The 23,529-nt window shown below is 34.8% G+C and overlaps 1 protein-coding gene across 1 annotated transcript; it reads left to right on the top strand.

Annotated features, from left to right (window-relative positions):
- Positions 1 to 3,873: 3,873 nt before the first annotated feature.
- On the top strand, positions 3,874 to 4,510 carry LOC105155512 (large ribosomal subunit protein eL33y-like). The gene is made up of 4 exons (XM_011071401.1): positions 3,874 to 3,905; positions 4,024 to 4,059; positions 4,156 to 4,384; positions 4,469 to 4,510. Exons 1-4 carry the CDS (start codon positions 3,874 to 3,876, stop codon positions 4,508 to 4,510), a joined length of 339 nt encoding a protein of 112 aa, XP_011069703.1.
- Positions 4,511 to 23,529: the final 19,019 nt, after the last annotated feature.

The raw sequence follows: 23,529 nt of genomic DNA, 5'->3' as shown, positions 1-23,529 counted from the left end.
TAAAACCATTGATCCTAAAATTGGAATGGAGATGCCTAACACGAAACCTATATTTTGCATTAGGAAACAGTTCCTGTAAGGAACCCACAAGCCCTTTCTATTTATCCGACATGAAGGTATAGTTATAATCATTTTCAATATGTAAATCATTTTCAACAGAGTTAAGAACCATTCCCATATCTCCCTGTTTTCTCTCATCACCACAACATAACAAATTGGGAAGAAGTTGTTATTTGGGTCAATACCGACAGCAGCTAATAACACACCTCATGTGGTCCCTTAAGGTGACACCCATCCACACATATTACTGGTCTACACCCAGCCAAAAAGTTCATTCTCAAAGCATGGAGACATACATAAAGTCTTTCAAACAAATTTTGATCAGTGCCCAATATAACTGTTGATCCAGGATTACTTCTTTTGAATTCATCAGCATAATCCCACAACAGTGCATATTGTGCACTAGGATTACCTTCAAGTATGATCATTGCAAGTGTTTTGCTCTTGCAACTTGATTTCTTGAGATGTTAATATGTACATCTTCCATTGCTTCAATTCTGAACCCCTTAACAGTTTTTTTAGGATCAGTTTTGAACTTATGAAAGTATTTTTTGGACAACTAGCTTGACTTCATGTTCGTCACATTAAATGAAATATTACATGTGTGCTCAGGAACATAGTCTCTAATCTGAAATGTGCATTCACTTTTCACTTGACATGCATGTATTCTCCATTTACAATTTTTATCAAAACACTTTGCATGTACATATTTTCTGTCATTTTCAGCAAACTTTATGCTTCTCTTTGTTTTAATTGCATGTGACTGAATTACAGTTCTAAATTCTTTTTTGGTGTTGAAAATCATTCCAAGAGCAAACTCAGGGTCCCATATGCATGAAGGATTGAATATTGGGAACGTTTCCCCTTTATCCTCTGTATCAGATCCCTTATTAGAGTTTAATTCGTCACCACTCCATATCAAATTCTCCTCACCTGATAGGTTACCTAAATCCTCATCTTCCATGATAATTCCTGCATCTATGTCCTCCATCCTTGCTTCACTCCTGATCATATTATCTACTAGTTCCTCCTTAACCTCATGAACTGGACAATCATCATTTTCAGCTGCCACATCTTCCTCTTCATCCTGATCTTCTTTCATTTCATATTCATACTCACTGTCACTATCATCAAACTCCTCACCCCCTGAAAAAGACTTATTGTCATCTAAGTCACCTACAACTTCATCCCCCTCAGACTCATCACCCTCCTAAGCAACTATCTGCTCATTTATATAGATATCTACCTCCCTTAAATGCTGAAATTTAACAAATATATCATTTAAGGCTGAAGTTGAAGTTATTTATTTAAGCACTTTCCCTTCTTTTATAGAATAAGTCTTGTCCCCCTAATTCCCACATAGTTGCCTAACTCATTCAATGTACCAAGGCCCACATATTTGTATTCAACATTGTCAAATTTATAGGTTTCCCCTCCCATATATCGTTTTTTGTCATACTCCCCCCATAATGAATACTCATTGTAATGAGTCCACTATTGTTGGCTGGAAAAAAGAAAAACAAAGAAAAAAAAAAAAGAACAACACAAATAACATTGTCAAGAAAAGAGAAACAACAAAAATAATACAAAAAATCATAGAAGAAAACACAAATGTGGAGGGACCAACATGCATACAACACACAACTTTTAATAATAGAAGGAACCACACAATAACTCAACTAGAGATTGCTACTGCATAACCATAGTTTTAATAGAATAACATCTTCAACCATCTTCCAATTCTAGCCCCGAGTGAGTTTATTTGAAGGGCAGTAGAAATTCAAACACGAAAGAATGAGTAGAATGAGTTGCAGCATTGCACTTATAAAGAACTAAAAGTCAAAGATACAAAATATCTAGCCTATCATGGAAAAAAAAAAAAGAAAGAGGGCTTAGAGTCCTAAAAAGTGCATGTGGCTGGAGGTGAGGTCCCAGTCATGAATAAATTCCAGAAAAAATAGGAGGAAATTTACAAGATGATTGACATCTACGCAAATAAAAAACAGAACAAAGCCAAAAAGCCAAAGAACCATCCATTACATACGAATTTAAAAAGAATTCCTACTCAAGAATGTGAATTCTTTCATATCCCCAATGACCATATCATTCAAACTGCTTCTATAGTTTGCAGGACATGCAAAGGATTATACTAATAAATGTATCTTCCCAACATGCACCAGCACACAACTTTTAATACATGAAGGGACCACAATCTGCCAACATGCTTTTAATAATAAAAGAAACCACAAACTGCTGACATGCTTCTCGAACAAAAAATAAATTAAAAAGTACAAAACAAATTTAAAAAACAGTGTTCACATGTGAAAAAGACAACACTTTAATACTAAAAACAAACATCATTCAACATAATTTTTAGTCATGGGTGGTTGACAAAGACAATACACGAAATCTATTTATAGTCGAGTAAAAAAATACAGTACTTAGGGATGAAAACTAACCGTAATCGGGGGGAGGATCTCCATTGAGGAATGGGTCTCTAATCACCACCATTTTAGTAGCAAAAATTTAGATTTCACACAATAATAAAGTGAAATCATAAAAGAGAAGAGAGAAATTAAGGCTGAAGAATTTGGGGAGTTCTGCTTCTGAAGACTTTGACTTATAATTTAATAAGTTGTACACGTCATTGTCTACGTGGAAATACATGTGGCTATACTGGCTGCTTTTTCACTATGGCCTTGCTAAGTCAGCAATTTCCGATGGAAATGTTTAAATTAGCGGAAAAATTGACAATAAAATCCTAATTTGTATTTAATTGACCCATTTCTGTAAATTATTAGTCAAAATGTGATAACAGCGAAAGATAGTGTACTAAAATTAATCTCGGACAAAGTCAATGGACCAAAAAATTTTTTTTGCCTAACTATGTATCCGCTCTTCATTGTTTCTTACTAAGAAAACTTCTGTTCTATTTGATTGTCAGTTATGGCTACAGACTTTCAGATATCAACACAGTTTAGAGAACATAGGAGATCGCCATCATATCGTGATGAGCGATGAATCCCTTCTTGGAAAACACCAATCTCCTTGTATGTTCTGATTGTATTGGTGCAGAACTTTATATTGCAGTCACATCAACCAGAACCAAGAAATAGCCGCCCCGTGCACAAGGTTATTGTGGTTCATCAAGTTAGAAGACTAAATGATCATTCATACGACTTTCATATGAAAACTCTTTCGAGTCAATTCAATGAACTTGACAACCTCCTTGTAAGGCATCCACTAAAGTGTATAGACCTCATGCATTTGTCATCGATGAAAGCCAATACTTAACATATAAAAGCATCACTTAGCGCAAGATTCTACAAAACACTTTAATGCCCTTTTTTAAGGGTTCTCGATTTGGAATTTTTTAGACCAATCATCAGAAGTTGATTACATAGTTGGATTAAATTAATTCATATTGAAAAAGTTCATTTGATGGATGACCCAGAAAGAAATTCGATTTCTCTCACCGAATCAACGCTGTTAGGGGTTTAACATGTCAACAAGAAAGCAACAGGTACCCGAATTAATCGCTACTTGCATATGTAAATGTGACTGGCTGGCCGCTAGGTGAAAGTTCTCTTTCAAACATGGAATAGCCCAAATCATATACAGTTAGACCCGTGCGCCAGTCAACCTAAATTCAGCCTTGTCAAAGTCTATCCAATCAACGGCTTACACAGCATCTCGCAGTAAACCCTCCAAGAGCTTACATCTTAGGGTTTCTCCTAGTCTTTCACTTCCTACCATATTCCTTTTTGACTCCCTATAATTGGATCGTCTGAAGCTTGCTTTTGGACTACAACAATGGTGAAGGGTTGTCAGGGGGAGCGCGTCAAGTTAGCGCTTTATTTCATCTCCCACACAACTGTGGTTAATTTCGCCAGACAAAGCTTTTTGTCATTTGATTTTGATATTTCTTCTTAATTGTTATTGTTTTGGATCGCTTGAGTGCAGACTCTACGAGCGTGGAACTGTACGTGGGTACAAAAGGTAAACGAAATGGAGGAGCTTGTGTTTGGTAAAAGTGCAAAAATGAAGAAAAACAAGTTAAGCAAGTGTGATATGATGCGAATAATCTTGTGATAGGTCGAAATCAAATCAGTATCCAAACATATCGTTTATACATATTGAGGGAGTGAATACTCAGGACGAAGTAGCTTGGTACCTTGGGAAGTGCATGGCTTACATTTACAATGCCAAGGTTAAGAAGAATGGCTCTCACTACGGTTGCATTTGGGGCAAGGTTGTGCGCCCTCATGGTAACAGTGGCGTCGTTCGGGCCAAGTTCAAGTCCAATCTTCCCCCAAAATCCATGGTAGTTATTGTTCTCTTTCACTAAAATTTTTCTTATTTTCTGATATTGATAAACTTGTTTTTATCAATAATATGTTAAATTTAGGGAGCTAGAGTGAGGGTGTTCCTGTATCCAAGCAATATTTGAGGTGTGAACTCAAACTTTTCATAAATTGCTATTGATCATTGCCTCATGTTATCAGATGTGTGAATAAAAAATCAGGTTCTTACGCCACATAGCCTTGTAAGGTGAAAAATGTCCTAAAGTTATGATTTTTGACCAACCTGTTATAAACCCATCCTGTGTGTCGTCATTTCACAGTGCGATTCTATTGAGTAAAAAAATGCTACCAATTACTGTGATCATATAAGAAAAATTACTGAAGTAGCTCTACACCCCCCCTCCCTTTTTGAGTTTTGTGCTCCTAGACAATATGCATCCAACAACTTTTGGAGCATCATGTGTCTTTCCCCCCAACTTTTCCACCACAAAAATTGAAAATTCTCCAGTCCCTTCCATTACCTATGTTGTTGGTTTAATAGTTAATAAATTATAAAATAAGAATTTCTAGTTTAGTTTGGTAGATGAACTGCTGTTAGATAAAGTTAGAGGGTTGAAATGGTACTAAACCAGTTCTAGCCTGCTTTGCTTTATCGTGCAATATGTTGGGGCTCCATGGGAGATTTGTTGTCTTAATTTTATCTTACTTGCTGAGTATATATTGGATTTGAGCCTACAGGCTCTTGTTTTTTCGTGCATTTCAAATCTCTAGGGAAATTCAAATAAGCTAACAACCTGATTGGTAAACCTAAAGGCATTGAGTTATAAATCAAGAAATTGCTTATTGGTAATTGATGTAGAGCAAAAAAATTGGGTGCAACAAGTTTCGTTTACGTTTACACCTTGTCAAATATTACCTTGTTTACGAGTTTTGTGTGGTTAAATATGTGTTTAGAAAGAAAATTATAGTTTATGTATACAATTAATTCTATTCTATTCATTCCCGTGGAATTATTGTACAGAACTACCCATTTTATTTTCACCCACGCATATAGAAAGCCTAAAATTTTGTTAAGGATTATGTGTAAAAACTATTTAAAATAGAAGAATAAACACAGAATGTTACTGAGATAATGTAATAAGATATTAAGGTCATTAAGCATGGTGTTGTAGCCAATGTTTACCAGACGTGTTCGATTTGGTTGACACTGATAGCAATGGGCTCATAAACTTTTGTGTCTGTTCCGGTGTTCCAATTGTGCAAACTATAAAATTGTGTTCTCATAGAGAATATTTAGAGTAGTGTAGGAATAATGTATTTTATTAGAAGCTACAAGAGGAAAGGCAAAAACTGCTAGATGAGCACTCTCAAGCTATGAATTGTGGGTCAAATTATCTAAAATGTTCTATCATAGCATGGGCAAGGCCTAACTGGATAAGAAACTGATACTTTTTAATCATTATCTATATATCTCAAGACTTCCATTGTTGTTTGAGATGTGGAAAGTTTTGTGCTTGAAATTGATATTACCTTTTTTCCCTTTTTTTTTTCCTTCAGAACGACTTACCAATTTATGAGCAAGCACCTTTTGTGTCATTTAAGAACTTGTGCTCCTGTTATTTTACTAAAATTTGGATGTAGATTGAAAGTTATTTTGAGTAGAAATGCAAATGATGTATGAATAACTTTGGTGGGTTGTGAAACAGGAGACTAGAGTGCGGGTGTTCATGTATCTATGCACTTGTGTGAAACTCTCAATTTTGCACTAAATCCCACAATAACATCTAGGGTTAATTACGATGCAGTTTGTGGGTTTTTCTTATTTTCTATCGAATTCTTATTGACTATTTTATAAAATAATATGTCAAATTATCATCTAGAGTGCCTTTTTACATGGTTTTGGGGTGGTTTTGTGATAATAAGTCATCAAGACTACTAATAGGAAGAATATATATTGCTAAAACCCTTTAACGACAAAAAGTAACAAATTATTAAAATAGTCAAAGAAAAATACATAAACTATGTTTGGATTCATGTTTTTGCATTTTTTGAGACAAGATAAAATACACACAATGTTTTTTTTTCGTGTTTTTATACCTTATCTATCTGTGTGTTTTTATATTTTTCAACTTTATATATATATAATATATATATATACACTTGTATATTTAATATAAAAAAGACATATCCCAAATCCCAGTATCAAACCTACACTACTTATTTTAAAATATTTTAAATTATCTCAAAACACAGATCCAAATATATAATCTATTTTCAACACACACTTATTTATCTCTATTTGTAAAATACAAAACAAAATACTCAAAATACAAATCCAAACATCACGGTAAATTCCTGAAAGACCTGAACTCGTGCTCTTGGCAAGGCGACTATGAATTCACATTTATCTTTCGCTGATGGCATGATGCTATTCTTGTGAATTTTTGACATGATAGGATCACTTTATTATGTTCTCATACGTGTTCTGCAAAATAGCTTTGGATTTCAATATTTTAAGCATACAAGAGTGAACTGATTAAAGTTGGAGGCTGTGAAGACTCTAAGTCCATTGTGGATGAAAATGATAATCTTATCCTTCACAGCAGTATAGGTCATTTTGGCAGAAGTAATCAGAAGGAGCTTGTTTTTTAAAGTTAGTGGAGAAGCTTTAGCGTTACATAGAAAATGGAGATATATGGTATATAACTTCTCCAAGATGAAAGTCGAAACTTGAATATTTCTGTGAACGGGGGGTGTTCAAGGATAAGAATTCCACAGCTTACATGTAAATCGAATACTAAATTAACAAAATTTACCATTAATGTTGTAGTAAAGGACAACACTCTTGAGTTACACTGGCATTAAAAATACTGTTCGAGTTTATTTTACTTGCACTGTCAGGTAACCTTTGATGTAAGTTTAACCATAATATGACTCTTGACTGGTTCAATGATTAGAAAACTCACTGTTGAATAGCTTAGTGGTAGCACAGACATACTGCTTGCCAAATTTCACATTAATAGATCAAGAACTACTTCATTAAACTAGAATCAAAAGATTACTCATATCTCTAAATGGTTTCCTATTTAGGTTGTATGCCATGATACTGAAAGAGTAACCAGCTCGCTCAGAAGGATGCTACTACCTCAAGTTGCAAGATCTGTTTCTCTGGAGGACATTTTATCTATGGTCATTTAGATCTTTTTAGTGGTTCTTGGGAGTTGGGGCAGTGGAATCTGGGAATGGAAGAGAACAGCAAGATTGTTCCTTCTTAGATATTCGACAGTTTGAAAACTGAAAACGTTACTTTGCAAAATCAAATGGACAAGCATATGAAGCTGTCAGTGGTGGAAAGTGATAAGACAGGGTATGCATATGGCTGTTCATTAAGATTAGGACCGCTTGAAGAAGCGAGTGAAGATGAAACAAAAAGTGACTCAAGCAATGGTGATCAGTTGGAAATGGTACTGTTTGCTATGAAAAGGTAATATTGGTTTTGCCTTTTTCCTGCAGTAACATGTAATCTTCAATAGAACTTGCGTGTTAAGGGATGAGTTAGTTAGTGAATGTTCCCGAGGATGTGGCGTTGGTATTAGTAAAGACCATACTGCCATTAAATTTGGTGTACTGTATCACCTGAAGTTACGAGAGTACTAACACCCAGATTGCTAGGTATAATGTCTACAGAAAAAGTTAAATGCAAACCATACCTCACATCGTGCATAGAACTAAATCTTTACAAGCTAATCCAGTGGACAAGATTGTAAGCATGTTATTGCTTATAAAATATAAGTTCTATATGGTTGAAAGCCATCAAATAGCTCGAGCAGGAATTAGATTGAACCTGATTTGTATAATGCTCATTTTGTGCTCTTTGATGAAGTCAATGTTCATGGAAAAGACATGCATGATATCCAACTTTCTTAGAAGAAATTCTGAAAATAGAGGTACGACCTTGAGAATTGCAAATTGATTAGACAAACTCTTATAATTGGAACTTATAATTGGAACCTTTGATGATACTACTGTTAGGTTCTCTGGTTGAAAATATGTTGTCTCTGTGGTGTGTCACCAAGCTGGATATGATTGAGGGTTGGTCATGATGCAAGGTGCTAACATTGTCATCTCTTGCCATGATGAATTGGTGATATTAGGCCTAAAATACTCTTATCTTTTCACCTTCCTCTCCTTTTAGCTTTAAGTTGGTCTATGTTTCTTCTGATAATTGTAATGCTTTTCTTCTCCGGGGTACCTGAGGTTTTCTTGCTTTTACAGGATATTTTTGTGGAAGGAAATTTCATAGAAACTGATTTTGGTGATTTGGATAGTGATTCAGAGTCCTCATCCTCTGACTCTGCTGCTTACGATGAACCACAAACTGTGAAGAGAGATTTACTATCATCCTTTGACAAGACATTTCATCGTGTATTCAGGGAACATATTGTTAGTCAACTGTGCATTTCTTTGTCTCAAACATGGATGTCCATTTAATTAATAATGTAATACAACTATATGTTCCTTTTCCAGACTGGTGTTCTTTAGTTATGAATTTATTATTTAATAGATCTGAAAAATACCTTTTCCTACAGAGATGTGCATGAGACTACTCTCATGTAGCAACCTTCGGTGTATGTAGTTAAGGGAGAGAATAAGAACATGTCGTGCAAGTAATTTAAGATCTAAACAGAGTACTCAAGCCTGGTTCCACAAGGTTAGTGAAGTAGTTGGTAACTATGGATGTCATAGATGTTAGGCAGACCAAAGTATTTCTGCTGTGGGACAGTCTAGTATGAAGTTCGGATTCCATGTTGGTTATATCTTGATCCCTACAAGTGATGTTGGGTGTAGAGAAGACTAAGGTGAAGTTTATCTGCATTAACACTTTCTCACCAAAATATGGAGCATCGCATATTTCTTTGGCATCAAGATTGCCATTGAACATATAGGACCTCTCTATCCAATGGGAAGTCTGCTCTTGATGTACTTGAAGAAACTTTCTTACTTTTCACTAAAAACCTTCGCATTCTTGTGGAACGACATCGGTGCTCACTTGGGGAACAAGGCAAGAGGATAGATATATCTTATTGTAACAAGGCGGGGAAAGTTTCTTTCCTGTAGGATAATGAAAATTTTATTTTATCAATCAGAAGCTCAAGAAATGGTATTTTAAGTTAATCACGAACATATTTTTGTAATATCATTTCTTCTAACTCACGCACACATAGGTTCGGACACAAGATCTCCCATAGAAAATTTTTGAGCCCAAACCGTTGGGTCTCCTATTACCTTTATAATATCATTACGGAAACACATTAGAATTGCTTCGTTTATTTTCAGAAAAATATCTATTTGATTTCAGAATTGTCTCCCAAAAACGTGATATTTTAGAAACTAAAACCTTACACTCGAACATTCTTATAAGAAAAAAGCAGCAAATGTGGGGCACATGAAAATTTGTTCTCCTACTCCCTCGTTACACATCTCTCTTCCGCACTTATTTTTTCCCCCCAAATCTCTACTTGATGTTTCTAATTATTTTTTCCTATTCATTGGTATCAGCTAGAACGATTAATTTAAGAAACCTAGATAATGTTCTAGATCATGTTCTTTTAAAAACAATATCTGAGAATGAAAGTAGAAATTACAATGTTTGTAAAGAGAAAACACGTAGCGGTTTTGCCAAAATGAACCCAACTCTAACCTTAATTGCTATGAGTTTATTCCCTATATCAGTAAAGTTTTCGTTTCTCTGGTCAATTATGCGTTGATTAAGGTTGGGCTAAAATTTCAATCAGTAAAGTTGGACCTCCTAACCTAAACAATCTATACTAAACAGCCTAGTTTAGATACATTATGGCAACTGTATATGTTTCTTTGATATTTCTTTGGATTCTTGAGTGCACAAATCATCGTACGCCGCTTTCTTTCTCACACATCAAACATGGCACCGACAGATCTGTATGGACCTATGACATGTTGTTTCGGTCACTATGGTAATGGTAGGGTTAAACACTCTCGTCATGATGAAGAAACTGTGTTGCTTTTATCGTAAACACCTCTACTTTCATACTTGTTTGTCCACTTTTTCTACATATCTGGACCGTCACTATTTGTTTATCTTCTTTCTGCTTCTTTTGTCAATGCTTTATTGTTGGGCTTATATTTGGCATCCTGTTCTACCACTATTAAGTGCCTAATCTGCTGCTCAAATTTTATGTTCCCTTTATTGATGCAACAAGTTATTTGATTTGCTATGTCGATCCTGTATAACGTAAAGAGTTTATACAGAAATTCTAGCTGAATGCTTTATCTAGTTATATCTGTTTTCTGTCTCAATACTATTATGCCTATTTTTCTATGTTAATGCCTATTAAACAATGTGTTGATTTGCGTTTTCTGGCACCTATTCTGCTAAATTGTTGAAGGCCTGGCACATATACATGGACAAGGAATCATCCATCGCGATTTGACTCCGATAACATCTTTTTTTATGCTCGTGATGACACCAAAATTGGGGATTTTGGTCTTGGTAAGAGACAATTGCTAGACTATTTATTTGATTCTCTTGATTTAAGCTTTTCATTGAGGTAGAAGAATTACATTACTTCCCCTATTGCGTAATAGATGTTAATTTGGTGTAAATTGAGTAGGGAGAGTTGCATGGAGTTCTATGTGATGCACTGAAAGCTTTGAGGCTCATAATATAATCTGATTGTGATATTTCTGAGCCTACCTTTTTCATACTTCACAAAATGCATTGCATCTCTTTAGGGTGGTTTTTTTTGTTAGAATTCCTGTAATTTATTGAAATGATTTTGCAGGGACATTATACACAATAGGCAAAATTGCAAAATTAGTCCTATATGTATGGGGGTGATAAAATTGATCTCGTAACTATGAGACTGACAATTTTAATCCTTTATGTTTAAAATTCGTAGCAATTTTGGTCATTCCAGCCAAAAAAGTGATCGAAAATTAACAAATTAAATTGGGAATTAGAGTTTCAGCGAAAAATGAAATTACTTACACAATCAGCATCCTGTGTGGATGCTGACATGACAAAAAAAGGTTGACCACCACCCACGACCACCAAGCTAGCCGCTAGAATTTTTTCTGGTGCGTCTCCCGCCACGTGTACGACCATTGAACTCGCCGTCCTATGTTGACTCCAATCCTACAACATGTATTTCAATTGGAGTTCAAACGTGTCTCCAATTGTTGATTATAGTCTTATCCTAAAATCTAGATATGCTTTTTTTTTCTCTTCTTGATTCACCAGCATCCGACCTATCCACTGTTCGAGCTCACCACCAATCAACTCCCCATCCTCCGGCGAGTTGATTGCACCCTAGTCGATCCATTTTCGTGAACTATCCGGTCGGTTCTCTTCGTTTTTATTTTCGCCACTTTTTTGCTGCACCCACCATTGGTTTTTCCATCATATCTTTGTCACTAGCGATCATTTCACCGGCGGACCAACACCCTTGTGTACGCTCCTCATGGCGCACACATCCCTCCGATCAGTTTCCGTCATTGGTACATCCACGTCATGGTCTCATCATCGGTTGACTTCTCTTATATGTTTTAATTTAGTGGCAATTTTTTGTCCTTCCTACCAAAATTACTAGTCATCAATCACGTGTTTAAGTTGAGACCAGTTGGCAACTGGAACCCTAAGTCCCAATTTGTTCGACTAATTTTTGGATAATTATGGCCGAAAGGACCAAAATTCCCACTAAATGCAAACATATAGGATTAAAATTGCTAATTCAGTAGTTATAGGACTGATTTTGCAATTTTGCCTACCACAATAATAGGAATGAATGAACAAAAATGTATTAGTTTACCACCTAGTTAGTTTATACGTCTACTTTTTTTTTATTAAAGTATTCTAAAAACATCTAAAAAATTCTAATATTGAAAATAAGAACTTAATAGATGCTCAAATGGCAAAGTGAAAACCAAGATAGGTTTATTAACTAGAAACTAAAACTCCAAAACACTCACTAATAGCCCTTGATTCACCATCCAGGATCAACCAGAAGCTTAATATCATTCTTCCTAATTTGGTGATGTGGTACATCTACCACCTCCACAGCCTGCATAGCTGATCCCTCAAAAACCTTCAGATTTCGGTTACACCATAAGCTCTAGCAAGTAGCAGTAATCCTTTCAAACTTAGCTTGCTCTACCGGCGGATATATCCCTCGTAGCCAAACCTTTGCGTCCACCAAACTCAATTCCACTAATTTCCAAGCCAACCTTGACACTGTCTAGACAAGCCTAGCAAATGAACAGGCCAAAAGTACATGCATAACATCCTCCCACCTTCCAGCCAAACTCCCTTACCTCTCAAATTTGTCGAAGTCGGCAGAGCTTTGAAGCATACTGTCAAAAGGAACAACTATATCTTTGGAGTAAGGCATAAATCCCATACCATGTTGCACTTTCTTGACCTACTAGATGAGGAAGCAACTATATGCATTGCACAAGCTAACAAGTAGGCACTCTTCACAGAGAATTTCCCCTATTTATCATAGTGCCATGTAAGATCATTTGGTTTGCTTGCACTTAACAGAGGAATTGATAAAATGCAATCAGAATCAATAGGAGCACACTCCTCTCTGAGCAAGGGTTTGTTCAACCCAGACTCACCCAACAAAGCAGCCCCTTTTGTAGAGTCATGAAGCATCTTTGATTTAATGACTACTAGGAACGAGATGGGTCTAGGGAGCTAAGGAACCCGCACGACAGAAGCCGACTCCCCGTTGCCAATTCACTATCGCAAGCCAGCCACCAAGAGATCTCTGGCTCGGAAGATGGAACGCCATGTGAATGACGGGAAATAGTTGCTTTCTGCTGCAAAGAAGTTTGAATTTAGGAAGTACTTATGATGAAAAATCCTATGAAGGAAGCAATTATGTTGCATCGCCACCCTCCATGCTTGTTTGGCTAACAAAGCGCTATTGGCTTCCCTCAGACCACGAAATCTCAAGCCACCCTCCTCCTTACTACGACAAAGTTTAGGCCACGCGATCTAATGAATCCTTCGTGCTACAAAAACTCAGCCATCATCCCTTCGAGAAGAATACCCTTCAGAATTTCGAAACAGTTCATAACATATGAAGGCACTACTTGTACAATAGAATTGATTAACACCACACGGCCGGTTCGAGAAAGTTTCTTAGTAGCCCTTCCATTAAGCTTCTGCCAGAATTTGTCCTTAATACCTTTGAAGACCTCATTTTTCGACCGACCTACTATCGAGGGAAGTCCTAGATACTTTTCATGTTTTTCTTTGACTGCCACTCCAAGAATTGTACCTAAGTCCTCTCTTTTGGTGCTAGGATAGTTTTGCTTAGGACTAAAGCAGATTTCTGCAGATTGATTTTAAGTCCAAAAGCCACTTAAAAAATCTGCAAAGTATTCTTGATAACAAACATGGCCTTGTGAAAAGCCTCACAGAAAATCAACGTGTAATCTGCAAAAAGGAGGTGGGAAACTCGCTGGGCTTGCCAAAATGGGAACTCTGTGAATATCACCTTTGATTTTTGCTTGTTGAATAAGGTGGCTGAAGGTCTTTACACAAAACCAAAAAAGATACGATGATAAAGGATCACCCTGATGGATGCCCCATTCAAGGCGAAGGAAATCAAATTGATCACCATTCAAAAGAAAAGAAAAAGAAACCTTGGTTACACACATCATGAGTAAAGAGAAATTTTGGATAAAATCTTACTCTAAGCAATTCCTCTCAAGGAAAATCCACTTCACCAGAACATAAGCCTTACTGATATAAAAATTAAGTGATATGTAGCCAGTTTGGCGCTATCTTTTATGTGATAAAAAGTGATTAACCTCGTACGCGGATAGCACATTATTAGTGGAAAACATACAAGCAATTCCCTTGTGATATCGCAAATGAGCAAATTAACTCCTTATGATAAAAAAAATAGCGATTTACCTCATTGTATTTTTTAAAATACAATAATTTACCTACTTATATTTTTTAAAATGAAGTACCTCTCTATATAAGGAGGTAAATTATTCCATTTTAAAAATAAAGGGGGATAAATTACTATATTATTTTCATAGGTGGGTAATATGCTCATTTTCAATATCACAGTGGGTAAATTGCTATTCACCCCATTATTAGTAATTAAACGATCAAGAATAAATACAGATTGCGAAGCAGAAATGACTGAATCAAGAAACGATTTAATTTGATTTGCCAGAAGTTTAGATATTAGCTTATAGATCACATTACCAGCCTAATTGGTCTAAATTGGGTTACGTTCCCAAAGTTAGGGCATTTAGGTAGAAGCATGAGATGAGTAAACTTAAGTAAAATATCCAAATAGCTATTATGAAGAACATCCAATATGCAATTAGAAACCGACAGGCCAACAATATGCTAATACTTTTGATAGAAAATAAGGGAATACCATCAGGTCTCGGTGATTTTGGGGATGCATTTGTTTCAAAGATAAGGTGATCTTGTCCTCAGAAAATTGCTGGATCAATGTTTCATTCATAGTTTGGATCACTGGAATTTCAATGTAATCCACTGCTTCACATATCACTGACTCTGGGGTCGCGTGGAATCAAAATGTCTACAAAATACGCTGCATTGTCCCTCTAATACTCCTCGGATCCATAACTAGAATCCAACTTTGTTCCTTAGTATTATGAATTCCTTCCTTATTCTCCTCTCATTAGCCTTAGCATGAATAACAACGTATTCTTGTCTCCCTCAGTTAACCATAATGCTTTAGCCTTTTACTTCCAAGAAGTTCCTCCTTGCTCACCTGAAGTGAAGTGTGCCCATCTCGGTCTCCTTTCTTTTTTCTTTGCAGTTTCCATACAAGTCAAGCCTGTGAGCTAGTTTGAGGCAGTGAGCCAGTGCCTGTGGTTGAAGTCCAAGGTACAAAAACCTGCTTTCTCAGGTTCAAAAGCCGAGGTTCCTTTGTTTTGGGCAAGTCCAATTACAAACAAAAGAGAAGGATGTCCTCCAATTTAGCCCTCAAATTTGATAATTTGTTCCTCAAACTTGCTGTCAGCTCCTGCTATTTCAGATCGCAAATCTAAGCAATTAGGTCACTAAATCGATCAAGAGCATTACCAAAAGCCTCCTTGTTTCACCGCAGCAAGCCTACGCGACAACCTCTCATTTTTTCGATAAAACTTTGTTGCTTACCGCTCAGAAGCCCTCTCTCCAAGCACTGCTTAACCACATCCATACAAGTTGCTGATTTTATCCTTATTGCCTCGAACTGAAATCTATATATTCCACCCTCGAATACCATTGTCGCCTCACGGGTCAAGGTCCACCCAAAGGAGGAGTGGTTTGAGCTTGACTGAATGTCATTCTAAACCTTGGCTCTAGGAAACAGTTGCGACCACTTTGAACAGCAACACGCACGGTCAAGCTGTTCTTGGATTTTATGTGGGGCCTCCCTCGCATTGCACCAAGTGTATGGAAAGCCACTAAAGCATATATCCTGAAGCCCTCAATTTGCTAATGAGCTCGAGGTGTCATGCCTTTTTTTCCATGTTGGTGTACGATTTTGTTGAAATCTTCTAGACACAACCACGGATGAATACAACTCTGACCCAAGTAACGTAACAATTTCCACGTTTCTTTGCATTTGCACACCTTCCCATGCGCATAAACACCAGTAAACCTCCATTGTTCAGACTTTTTATCTACTTTAATTGAGGCATTTGTGTGAATTTGAGAGTATGATTGTATCCACACCTCAACATGTTTACGCCAAAGCAATAGAAGACCACTAGATTTACCTTGGGAGTCCACCCCCACTCCATAGTAAATCAATCTTTCCTTCAGCTTGTCATGTCTCCTCTTCTAGGACTTGGTTTTGGAGAGAAAAATCAACCCGAGGCTATGAAGCTTTAATATCTCGACAAGGTTTTGAACTATCGAAGGGGCCCCCCTTCCAACTAAGGATTTTCATAACTCCCAGCGAGACGCTCTGCAGTTTTCGCCAATAAAAAAGCAGAATCCTCATCTTCCAACAGAGCTTGTTTTTTTACCACATGACTCGCCCATGCACCAAATCAATTATAGTAATGCCTCATTTCATTTTAAGGCAATACACCTCCCCCTTTCGTATCGCCACCTCTCGTTGCAAACGTGAGAGGAATATTGATAAGAGTCGTTTCTAATAGTGTTAGTGGAGCATGTTAAGCCACCATATTCTCGATTTGCTGAAAATGTGACACAACTCCCTCTCTTCCACGATTCCTTTGCCCCTATCCATTACCTCACCACGGTTTGATGCGTTCATGTCCATATTGCACTGAGGAGCCTAAACATTGCTCTCTACCACTCTCCACTATCTTCACTGGCACCTCTCATTGTTGAGTGGGAACCCGAACTGTCATGTACTCCAAACACCCCAAAAATCTCAGCTCCTTTCCACCCGTACCTCGTTAAGTAGATGCCGATGACGTCTTCTTCCATCTATTGAAACTTAATGTTGCTTTAGGATGAAATCTGTTTGTCTTGAAAGCCTTCTTCTAACTGCTTCAAACAGTATTTCGCAATTCACCTAAGCATCCACATAATTAGCAGAAGTTGGGGAGCCTCTCATATGAAAATGTCATCAAATGCTCCTCTCCCATTCTGGTCTTAAGTTTAAGTGCCCAAGGTAGCAGAAGATAATGTTGATAGCAGCCCTGATTCTGTAATGTTACCCCCCATGCAGACTCTAATGGTTCCATCTCCAAGTCTCTGAATTTCCTAATTTTGTTGCCAATAAAAGTTGCAATCCCAAGATTCAACTTACTCAGCGGCAAATCATGTACATGGATAAGTCACACCAGCTAAGGTCGACGTGCATCGGATTCTCATTCACGTCCATGCTGCTTAGGACTAACACGTTCTTCTCAAAACTCCATGGGCAGCCTTTTAGGGCCTAATTCCTATCTAGGATATGATTAAACCGAAAGATCCATACCCTTCACCGGCATAAACTATAACGAAAAGACCACACTAACAAACCAGACAGAGAAAAAATGGGAACAAAACAACAGGGCAAACTAGAAACACAACTGTAGCAAGTTAGTATAAACATAAGGAACAAGATGAGAGTAAAGTGAACCAAACTGAAGAAAACCTTAACCCTAATCCCTAACTATAACACAAAGACAGAATAGATCCGCATGCACCGAAAAGGATAACAGTAGTAAAGCTATGAGCAGATGAAGAAGATGGCTCGAATCTCACTGGTTTTGATCATCGGTACAATACACCGGCATCGACTATTGTCAAAACGACAGACGACAAACCCTCAAACAAAGGGAACATCGACTCTCATGCAGGAAGAATTACTAGATAACTAATATTTACCATACTCTAAAATTCTTCTAAACAAATTCTATTATATATTGTTTCTTGTACAAGATTGAAGTGAGGAAAAAAATAAGCATTGAATACTAAACTTTATTATCCACTTATCCTAGTGATTTCATTAAGTATATTTATAATGTTAAAATAATTTAAAAAATAACTAATACAAATCAATAAATAGAAAAATCAATTAATGTGAGGTAACAAATATAAAGGTAACCTTATTGGAAGGTAATAAATTTTTCTAACCTTAAAACTAATATATAAGGTTATTTATGTATCCACACTAGTGCCTCTCATCATTGGTTGGGAACCTGCACCGTCATGTACTCCAAACACCCCAAAAATCTCAGCTCTATCGATTCCACATCCTCCATAATCAGTGATACGTGGAGTAAAAGACAAAGCAAGAAGACGATCAACACAAGCCCTGAATGAATCCTGACATCGTCAAAAGTTGAAGAGGGGACACCTAAAAGCCAGAAACACCAGCAAGAAGCAGAACTATAACATGAAGACCACCATAATAAACTAGACAGAGAACAAAGAGGAATAAAATGATAAGAAAAACTAGAGACAAAACCCTAGCAAGTTAGTATAAACAAAAAGAATGATACAAAAGCAACGCGAACCAAACTAGAGAAAACCCTAACACTAATCCCTAACTATAAGACAAAGACAGAGAAGACCCGCATGCACCGAAAAGGATAACAGCAGTAAAGCTATGACCAGATGGAGAAGACGACTCGAATCTCATTGGTTTTAATCATTGGTACAGTTCACCGGCATCGGCTCCTATCAAAACGAAGGACAACAAACCCTCAAAGCAAAGGGAATGTAGACTCCCATTCAGGAAGAATTACTAGATAAATTTTGATATTTACCATACTCTAATATTAAATAAATTAAATTATTTTAATGTTTGAATTTAAATTTTATATTCAAAATTTAATACCTATTTTTTGAGGGGGATAAATGGCAAAAAAAAGACTAAAAAACAAGCCAAAAAGCCCTTTATATTATGTAGACCCATAAAGGGGTATTTTAGTCCAAAGTGTCATTAAATATGGACTTATACCGCAGAAAATGAGTACCAAACGCACCAGATGCGCGTATGTTCCACTTCCCATTAGGTTTTAACAGAATGTGAGTTTTTTGCTGACTAAAACAAAATAGGAGGGGGTTTTTAGCCTATTCTCAAAATATGAGGATGTTTCTTGCAGACTTCTTACAACACAGGGGAATTTTATACATTTTGTCCAAAAAAATAAGTATTGAATACTAAACTTTATTATCCACTTATCCTGATATTTTCGTTAAATATATTTATACTGTTAAAATAATTTAAAGTAACTAATACAAATCAATAAATAAAAAAATCAATTAATATATAACGAATATAAAGGTAACCTTATTGGAGGGTATTAAATATTCCTAACCTTGAAACTAATATATAAGGTTATTTTATTCAAATTAAAAAAATGAAAGAAATTCAGACATAAATATAACATATATATATACTTCTCTGTATCTCCTTAGGACGACTCTCAAGAAAACAACATTGTAATCATATCATTGATATCAAGCCAAATATATTTGTATCTCCATTGTAAAATCAGTCCTTGAAATTGACACAGTTATAAGAAGCACGCATCCAAGAAAGACTTTAACCAAGCCTAGACCAAATGATAGGATTTAAATGAATGTTCTTTGCCCATAAGATGGGGCTGTGTGGTTGAAACCACAAGCTTGTCTCCATTTTATGAATGATTCACCACCCAAGAGCTTGACTATTTTATCTTCCTCCATAATTGGGACAAAGACTTAAGAAGTCATAAAACGTCTCTTTGGACAGTCAACATTTCGGTCTCAAAATGCTTTCAAAAGACTTTATGTTTGAAAGAAATAAAAAAAAATGACAATTTTAGTTTTGGTACCATTAAATTTTTAATTGTACCATTAAATTAGTTTTGGTACTCCATCAATTTTAGTCCTTGGTATTTGTTATTTTCTTTAGTTTTCTAGCAATTTTTGTTAATTTGACCGTAAAATCTAATGAAAAAGAATAATTTAAAGGGAAAATTGGGAAGGACTTTAACAATAAAAGGCCATATTTTGTAGGTTCGGACATTAATAAATAAGAAAAATTAGCAAAGATTAAGAGGAATGAGGAGAAATCAAGTTCCATCATCTCAAATTTGAGTACAGGTCTGTTCTAATGAGAATGTTAACGTGGAAAACATATATTTGAATGTGGAATTGAACTTCGATCCAGACCTTCTTACACCAAAATAAATTCGAAAAGAAGGTTTTGGGCATGCTCTAATTATTGGGTGAATCTTAAAATAACTAGTATGTCTTAATTTCAGATTTACCCAGTAATTAGGACATGCCCAAAACCTTCTTTTCAGATTTACTTGGTGTAAGTACTTAATTAAAGTCCAATACACTCATAATTATTGTAGTTAACAAATGTAATGGACCAAATTGATGAGGCTAAATATAAAATGCTAAAAAAGTTAATATAATAACATAGTCAAAAGTACGAAAAATGAAATTATCCCTCATAGTAGAAAGTAAAAACATGAGTCTTTGCATTATTTTCTCCACATCCTGCAAGTCCTATCTTTTGTATATTATATATATTATTAAATTTTTTATTTAATTTTAATTTTTTTTATAATATTTATTACATCCTATCTAATTTTGTAATTAATATAATTTGCTCCTAAATATTATAATGAACTTTAAATTTTATTTCGAATTTCAATCTATAATTTATTTTATAATTGAATTTAATTTTTTTAAAAATTATCAGTTAATCTTTCAATGATATACAAAAATCAGTCTAACGTCACGATCCATTATCTACTCTTCATATTCCGCAAGATGGGGTCTTTACTTCATACTTTGTAAGTCTAGTCTTCCCATTATCTCTTTTTATATTCCAAAAGTCTTAGTCTTCCCATTATCTTTTTTCATATTCCACAAGTCTAAGTCTTCCCATTATCTCTATTCACATTCCACAAGTCACAAAGTCAAAAATAAAAGTATTGGTTATAAAAATTAAGTGATATTGTTATTTAAATGTAGTATCTTTAATTTAGTTTCATTGTATATTAGAACAAATTTTCAAGCTGGGTGAATATTTTGAAACTTGCATTTCCGTATATTTTGAATTAGTCAACATATTTTAAATTTAATATTAAATTTAAAAATTATATTATTACTTTAATCAAATTTTGAATTTAAATTAATATGCAAAATTTAATACCTGTTTTTTTTAGGAGGATAAATAAAAAAAAAAAAAAAAGACACAAAACAAGCCAAAAAGTCCTTTATATTTATGTAGACCCATAAAGGGGTACTTTAGTCCAAAGTGTCATTAAATATGAACTTAAACTGTAGAAAATGAGCACCAAATGCACCAGACGCGCGTATGTTCCACTTCCCATTAGGTGTTAGCAGAATGTGAGTTTTTTGCTGACTAAAACAAAATAGGAGAGAGTTTTTAGCCTATTCTCAAAATAGGAGGTTGTTTTTTGCTAACTTTTTAAAATACAGGGGAATTTTATATATTTTGTCCAAACAAATAAGTATTGAATACTAAACTTTATTATCTACTTAACCTGGTGTTTTCATTAAGTATATTTATACTATTAAAATAATTTGAAAAATGACTAATACAAATCAATAAATAAAAAAATCAATTAATATGAAGTAATGAATATAAAAGTAACCTTATTGGAAGGTAATAAATATTCCTAACCTTAAAACTAATATATAAAGTTATTTTATTCAAATTAAGAAAATGAAAGAAATTCAGACATAAATATAATACATATATATATATATACTTCTCTGTATCTCCTTAGGATGACTCTCAAGAAAACAGCATTGTAATCATATCATTGAAATCAAGCCAAATATATTTGTGTATAGCAAAATTGATGGTGACTATAAATTTTTCCTTCATAAATCAGTCCTTGAAATCGACACAGTTATAAAAAGCAAGCATCCAAGAAACACTTGAACCAAATGATAGGATTCAAATGAATGTCTTTGCCCATAAGATGGGGTTGTGTGGTTGAAACCACAAGCTTGTCTCCATTTTATCAATGATTCACCACCCAAGAGCTTGACTATTTTATCTTCCTCCATAATTGGGACAAAGACTTAAGAAGTCATAACACGTCTCTTTAGACCGTCAACATTTCGGTCTCAAAATTTTTTCAAAAGACTTTATGTTTGAAAGACATTAATAAATAAGAGAGGCTTTAGAGAGTTGAATTAAAGAAAAATTAGCCAAGATTGAAATAAGAGGAGAAATCAAGTTCCATTATCTCAAATTTGAGTACAGTCGTAGTATACTTGGATGATATTGTGGTGTATAGTAAGACTTTAGAGGTAAAAAAAGCACCGGAGACAAGTTTTCCAAGTACTTAAGGAGAACGAATTGTACGTGAAGAAGGAGAAGTGTGCTTTTGCACAACATGAAGTCATGTTCTTGGGGCACATTGTGGGGGGGAGGCAAGCGGAGTCCGTTCTAATGAGAATGTTAACGTGGCAAAAATATATTTGGGTGTGGAATTGAACTTCAATTCAAACCTTCCTACACCCAAATAAATTCAAAAAGAAAGTTTTGCGCATGCTCTAATTACTGGGTGAATCTTAAAATAACTAGTATGTACTAATTTGAAATTTACCCCGTAATTAGAGCATGCCCAAAACCTTCTTTTCAGATTTACTTTGGTCTAAGTCCTTAATAGAAGTCCAATAAACTCATAATTATTGTAGTTAACAAACGTAAGGGACCAAATTGATGAGGCTAAAATATAAAATGCTAAAAAGATTAATATAATAACATAGTAAAGTACGAAAAATTAAATTATCCCTCATAGTAGAAAGTAAAAACATGAGTCTTTGCATTATTTTCTCCACGCATCCTGCAAGTCCTATCTTTTGTAATTATATATATTATTTTTTTTAATTATAATTTTTTCTATAATATTCAGTACATTCTATTTAATTTTTTAATTAATATAATTTGCTCCTAAATATTATAATGAACTTAAAAATTTTATTCAAATTTCAATCTATAATTTATTTATAATTAAATTTAATTTTTTTAAATATTATCAGTTAATCTTTCAATGATGTCACGATCTATTATCTACTCTTCATATTCCGCAAGTCGGGGTCTTTACTTCATACTTTGCAAGTTTGAGTCTTCCCATTATCTCTCTTCACATTCCACAACTCTGGTCCTGTCCTTGTTCTCTCTCATATTCAACGTCTTGAGTATTTGGTTAGGTTTGTAGAGTCATGATCTAATATGCATTTATATTTAAAATAAAGTTTGAATTTTCTAAATATATATTAGGATAAAGATTCAATTGGAATAAATCCTATCCGAGATATAATTTGTAGTTTTCCATATTATATATTGGTACATGAACTCTTATTAAGGAAAGGGTTGAGTACACCTATAAATAGATACATAATTGTGGGGTTAATTATTTTTTCATTAATAAAAAATAAATAAATTATATTAATATAATTTATTTAAATAGTATAATAAAAATATTACGAGTTGCGATTAGAAATGGCAACTCAAATTGAATTTTTTTTTTTTTAAAAAAAGGTTGAAGTCGTCGTCCGAAACCACGACCCCATGTATAATTATGTAATAATTTTAATTTTTTTAAGGAGAAGATCATTCAAAATATTATAGATGACCAAGTCAACATATTTTGACAAAGTTTTAATGTCTCATTGTACTCAATAGAAAGA

This window comes from Sesamum indicum, linkage group LG1 (assembly GCF_026168435.1).
Source record: "Sesamum indicum cultivar Baizhima isolate 11 linkage group LG1, ASM2616843v1, whole genome shotgun sequence".
Lineage (NCBI taxonomy): Eukaryota > Viridiplantae > Streptophyta > Magnoliopsida > Lamiales > Pedaliaceae > Sesamum > Sesamum indicum.
This window is presented reverse-complemented; position numbering and strand designations above follow the sequence as displayed.

Coding starts and splice junctions, on each gene's coding strand:
- LOC105155512 (XM_011071401.1), top strand. CDS start 3,874: ATGGTGAAGGGTTGTCAGGGGGAGCGCGTCAA. Junction 3,906..4,023: donor TGTCAGGGGGAGCGCGTCAA/GTTAGCGCTTTA, acceptor GCTTGAGTGCAG/ACTCTACGAGCGTGGAACTG. Junction 4,060..4,155: donor ACTGTACGTGGGTACAAAAG/GTAAACGAAATG, acceptor ATCTTGTGATAG/GTCGAAATCAAATCAGTATC.